The sequence below is a fragment of the Tigriopus californicus genome, chromosome 2, assembly GCF_007210705.1.
Source record: "Tigriopus californicus strain San Diego chromosome 2, Tcal_SD_v2.1, whole genome shotgun sequence".
NCBI classification, from domain to species: Eukaryota; Metazoa; Arthropoda; class Copepoda; order Harpacticoida; family Harpacticidae; genus Tigriopus; species Tigriopus californicus.
In genome coordinates, this window is record NC_081441.1 from 1393652 (window position 1) to 1398924 (window position 5273).

General features: G+C 43.0%; 1 protein-coding gene across 1 annotated transcript; it reads left to right on the forward strand.

Moving 5' to 3' along the window:
- Positions 1-3492: 3492 nt before the first annotated feature.
- On the forward strand, positions 3493-5064 carry LOC131891979 (uncharacterized). The gene has a single exon (XM_059241692.1). It carries the CDS (start codon positions 3493-3495, stop codon positions 5062-5064), a length of 1572 nt encoding a protein of 523 aa, XP_059097675.1.
- Positions 5065-5273: the final 209 nt, after the last annotated feature.

Sequence of the window (5273 nt, forward strand, 5' to 3'; positions counted from 1 at the left end):
CAAGTTTATACTTCATTTTGGCTCCACTTTGGAGCTAGCAAAGCTCCTTCAAACTTTGACACAAGACAGAAAAGTCTTCTTGTGTTGAAGTGTAAAAATTACTGACTCGTTTGACGTTTCTCGGAATTAAGATAATTTGAACAAAGGTGCATAGTGCATAGTGCTCAAAGTGGAGACTCTTTGGCGGAAACGCTGATAGGACTCTATGCTGGGAAGCCCAGGAGTACAAGTCGCGGATTCACAATTTCTGAACGAAGCTTGAGGTTGATCTAAAGGTTTGCCCCTCTGTATTATCTAACTGGTACACCTCTATGATATCGTGAGACTGCTTAAAGTCTCTTTGAGTCAAAATCAATATCGTTAGGCGACCTCGTTGCCTTGTTCGCACAAAAGTGTTGTGCGATATCGTTACCTAGTGTGTACACTATCGATAGGCGACTTCGTTTGCCTTTTTGTATTATTGATAGGCGACTTCGTTTGCCTTTTTTGGGATTATTGTTAGGCGACCTCGGTTGCCTTGTGTGCCCATTATTGATAGGCGACTTCGTTTGCCTTTTATATATATTCCCTTTTTGACCACGTATAATTGAGAAACGCCTTTGGACGTTTCCTGTGCCCAATCAGGCACAGCCAGACTCAAATTGAGGTGTATCAATTCATCCCCCCCATACATGTACATTTTTCAATCATCCTCTAGACTTGGTCAGCAAAGGTAGAATAGTAAACGGTCGAGATAAGGTAAGATCATAATTCATGTCTTGCATTGTATAATACTGTACTTACACAAGAAATACAATTAATGGTGAAACGGTATATCACGAGTTTGTTGTTCTTCATTCTTTGAGACAGTAGTGTTGGCTCTAAAAACCCTATAACCGGAGATCTTTAGATAGGTCTAAACAAATTAAGCCCTAGTAAAATAGGTGCTCTCTTTAAAGGGCGCTATCTTGGCAGGTAACCTATTGCTAGGGTCAGACACTGGATAGTCTCAGGTTCCGTTGTTGTTTTGGGAATTAAAATAATTTATCGGGAAAAGGGAGACCTTCAATCTCATCCTTGTACGGAACATACTCGTACTACCCTCTCTTTTTGGTGCCGCGACCCGGGAATTCATCTTTGATGCCCATTTTTTGTCTGAGCCACACTGTGTGCTTTGATTGAGGAATTACAACTCCTATGTCTATGTCTCCGCATGTTCGAATTTGTTCAGAAACGCCCGGGACATATTGATACTTGCATTTGGTATTTTAAGTCAAGAGAACTTGGAAGGAATCGTTTTTAATGGTTGTTTGGTGAGATAAACAGGTGGAGTTCTACAACTTTCCATCAATGTCGAAGAGCTGGGATTTTTTCATACCTAAATAAGTTCTTAGTGTGTCACCACGAGTTATCTTGAAACAAATTACCACCAAATTGTCCCTTTTTGCTGAACTTGTCCGAGCAAACAAACGAGTAGACTTAATTGGGTTACGCACGGAAATGAAGAATGTAGGGCACTGGCCACCTCCTTGTGTCCAGAGAGTGAAAAGTAGCCATATCCTTTCCAATTATGTCTTTACCGAAACCCAAAATAATGGTCCTTCGGCAGGAGAGGAAAAAGGAGAACGAAAGAGCGCAACGATGGGGTTGATGCGTTGTCCAGCGCCCATACCCTGCTCGCAGAAGAATTTGCGAGGTCGGACCCAAATCCGACCATGTTGCAGGGGTTCCTCTCGTTGGCAAAAAGTCATTTGGAAACGTTGAGAGCAGCCCAAGCCGAATTATTAAAAATAACTGATGAATCTGAGCAATTGGGGGAACAACAGGTTTTGGCTCGTCTGGAACAACAGTTTCAAACCTTGGGGGCTGGTGGCTTGCCGATGCACTCCACGCCAAGGGAGCGATCGGGTTGGCACAGATCGAATAACTTGCCGGATCAGGGACGAGTTACCTTTCCTCAGCATAGCAACTTCCAACAAACGCCGTTATGGAGTCCAAGAGGAAATCATTGGGCCGAGAATAACTCGGCGACGGGTCTCCAGTTTACGCACAAACTGCCTACGCTTTGAGTAAGCACTTTTAGCGGGAGTTCTTTAAAAGAATTCTGTGAATGGTGGCCTATATATCGGGATGTCTACCATGAAAGGCCAGAGTTGGACGAAACGAGCAAGCTCACGTACTTGAAGCAACATTTATCAAGTGTTCAGAAAAAACTTTATGACTATAAACGTGCAATCGACAACTTAATCCATATATATGCCGTTCCCCGTAAGCTTATTCAAGAAATGAATAGTCATCTCAGAGAATTAAAGGCAAAGAGGGTAAACTTGATTGATTTACTTGTAGGAGTAAATAGCTATGTGTCGCTCCTCAACGTACTTAACCAGGACCCCTATCAGGCACTGTCGAGCGTCTTGGTAACTGTTGGCGAGTTGCTACCACGAGAAGTCTATTTGGACTGGACAAAAATAATGACAGGAAAGGATAAAAGAGGAGAGCCAGTTTCGATTATGGATTTCTCTGAGTTTTTGATTGACTCCATCATTCTGTACCAATCCACTGGAATCAATGCTTATACCTTCGAAACATCTGCAGGAGTTAGGCCCCAAAAGCAATTGATACCAAAGGAAGCAAGAAAGGCCACTCAGCCCAAACCCAAATCCACCATGATGTACAATGCTAACACCACCATTGGAAAAAGAAAATGCCCATTTTGTGAAGAAACATCACATAAATCAATCAAGGATTGCGGAAGAGTAAAAATGTTTCCTACCCAAGCCAGAAGGCAATTAGCGGAAGCCAACTACCTCTGCTATAAATGTCTAATCCGTCACACGTTTGCGGAATGCACTGCTCCTTTGTGTAGTGTATGTAATAAACCACATCATACTTTGTTACACAATGATTATTCTAAAGTAAACGCAAAACCAACAAAAACGACTCGCCACAACCAGAGTAGGGTTCCAATCTCCACCTAAAACGATGCCTAGTTCAATGGCATTGACCAGCTTGATACCATCGTCACAAAACTCAATTCTTCAGGTCTTGCAGTTAACGATGAGAGGTTCGGAGGGGCAATCTGCTACTGTCTATGCGTTGCTAGATTCCGGTTGTACAACGTCTTTTATCAAGCAGTCACTGGCTAAGGCACTGGGCGTAGAGGGCACACCAGTCAATATGCGTATTCACACCCTGGGAAACAAGTAACCGAACAGAAAAACAGAAAAGCCATGAAGTGGTTGACTTTAAGATTGAAAATGCCAATGCTTCGATGAACATGAGAGCGACCACAATAAGAACAATCTGTTCTCAAATTCACTCACACATTCGACCCAAGCAATTGGAAACAATTTGAATCGGTTGAAATGGCTTGTCCAAGCCTCACGGGCAAAGTGGATATTGGCTTGCTCATTGGATGGAGTTGATTACTTAGGCGAAATTTACGCTAAGGAAAATGCAAAGACTTCAAACACTGTACCCCGTCTTGTATACACCAAATTTGGACACTGTTTAATGGGTACCAATGTCAATAACACAAACGAGACCACGAAACCCAATGGCATGGTCATGCACACTGTTAACGTTTTCACAGGAAAGACCACCATTCAGCAGGATTTGACCCAACTTTGGACACTTGAAGCCATGGGGATAACTGATTATAGCAATGACGCTCTAACAGCCGCAGAAACTCAAGCAGTTGAACACTTCGAAACTCACACCGTCGTCCACAATGGGCGGTATGAGGTCTCACTCCCCTTCAAACAAAACCCTCCCTATTTAAACAATAATTTTCCTCAAGCATTGCGATGTTTTGAAGCACTTCAACGACGGTGGAAACGAAACCCGTCGTTTTCCAAAGCAGTTGAACACTTCGAAACTCACACCGTCGTCCACAATGGGCGGTATGAGGTCTCACTCCCCTTCAAACAAAACCCTCCCTATTTAAACAATAATTTTCCTCAAGCATTGCGATGTTTTGAAGCACTTCAACGACGGTGGAAACGAAACCCGTCGTTTTCCAAAGCTTATCACCAAGCCATGCAGGAATACTTTGTCAAGGGTTTTGCCCATATCGTTCCACCACACGAGGTGAACACGGAAAATCAGGTCTTCTACCTCCCACATTCGGCAGTTATTCGCAAAGAAGCCGTCACCACTGAGGTCTGCATTGTCTTTAATGGCTCGGCCATGTACAAGGGCACCTCCCTGAATCAGCAATTGCTGATTGGACCGAAATTGCAAAAAGATATTGTCGACATCCTTCTCCGAATGCGAACGAGTCCTATTGTATTAGCTGGGGATATTTCTAAGATGTTCTTGCAAATCAATCTAAGTCCGAATGACCAAGATGTGGTCAGGTTCTTATGGGAAAATCCAACGTCGGGCGAAATTCAGATTTGTCGATTTTCAACCCTCGTCTTTGGCTTGACTTGTTCCCCTTACTTGGCAAATGCTGTCATTCAACATCTGGCCAAAAGCAACGCTAAAGCTCACCTCTTAGCATTTAAAATCCTGCAAAATGACATCTATGTTGATGATGTTTTTATCTACGCGGACACAGCAGATCAGGCAATTGAGCAACTTCAGGATGTCACCAAGTTGTTGGAGAAAGGAGGATTCAATCTAACAAAATTCATTTCAAACTGTCCAGAAGTATGTAAAAGAATTCCGTCGGACAAACTCAACCCAAAGGCCCTTTTGGACCTTCAGGAAGATGAACAGAAGGGAAAAACGTTAGGTGTGTCGTTCCACACCAACACGGATGAATTAATTTATAAAATTCATTCCATGGCTTCCACTTGGGATACAAGCATTCCAGAAACAAAACGAAGTGTCTTATCTAAGTTGGCCAGCATTTTTGATCCACTAGGTCTAGTATCACCTCACACCATCCTCTCAAAGATATGTATGCAAAACATTTGGAAACATACCAATATTGATTGGAACGATACTTTGCCTCCCGCAATTCAGCCCGAATGGAATCAGGCCATTCAATCCTTGTTAGGCCAAGAAACGTTGCGATTCCCACGGTACATTGGATTACCTGACACTCAAAAACAGGCCGAATTGCATATCTTTTTGTGACGCTTCTCAAAAGGCTTACGCAACTTGTGTGTACAGTACTCAGAGAAGGTACGATAGGTATCTGATATTGTACGTTTTCAAAAGTATCCATGAGCTTTGTCCCAACCCAGGGTTTAGGGTCAATTCTAGTGACCGTAGAGGCTTAATGTGCGTTTTGAGAGCACCTTCAAGTCTTCGAGAATCCAGGCTAGTTCGAACAATGAAGTCCA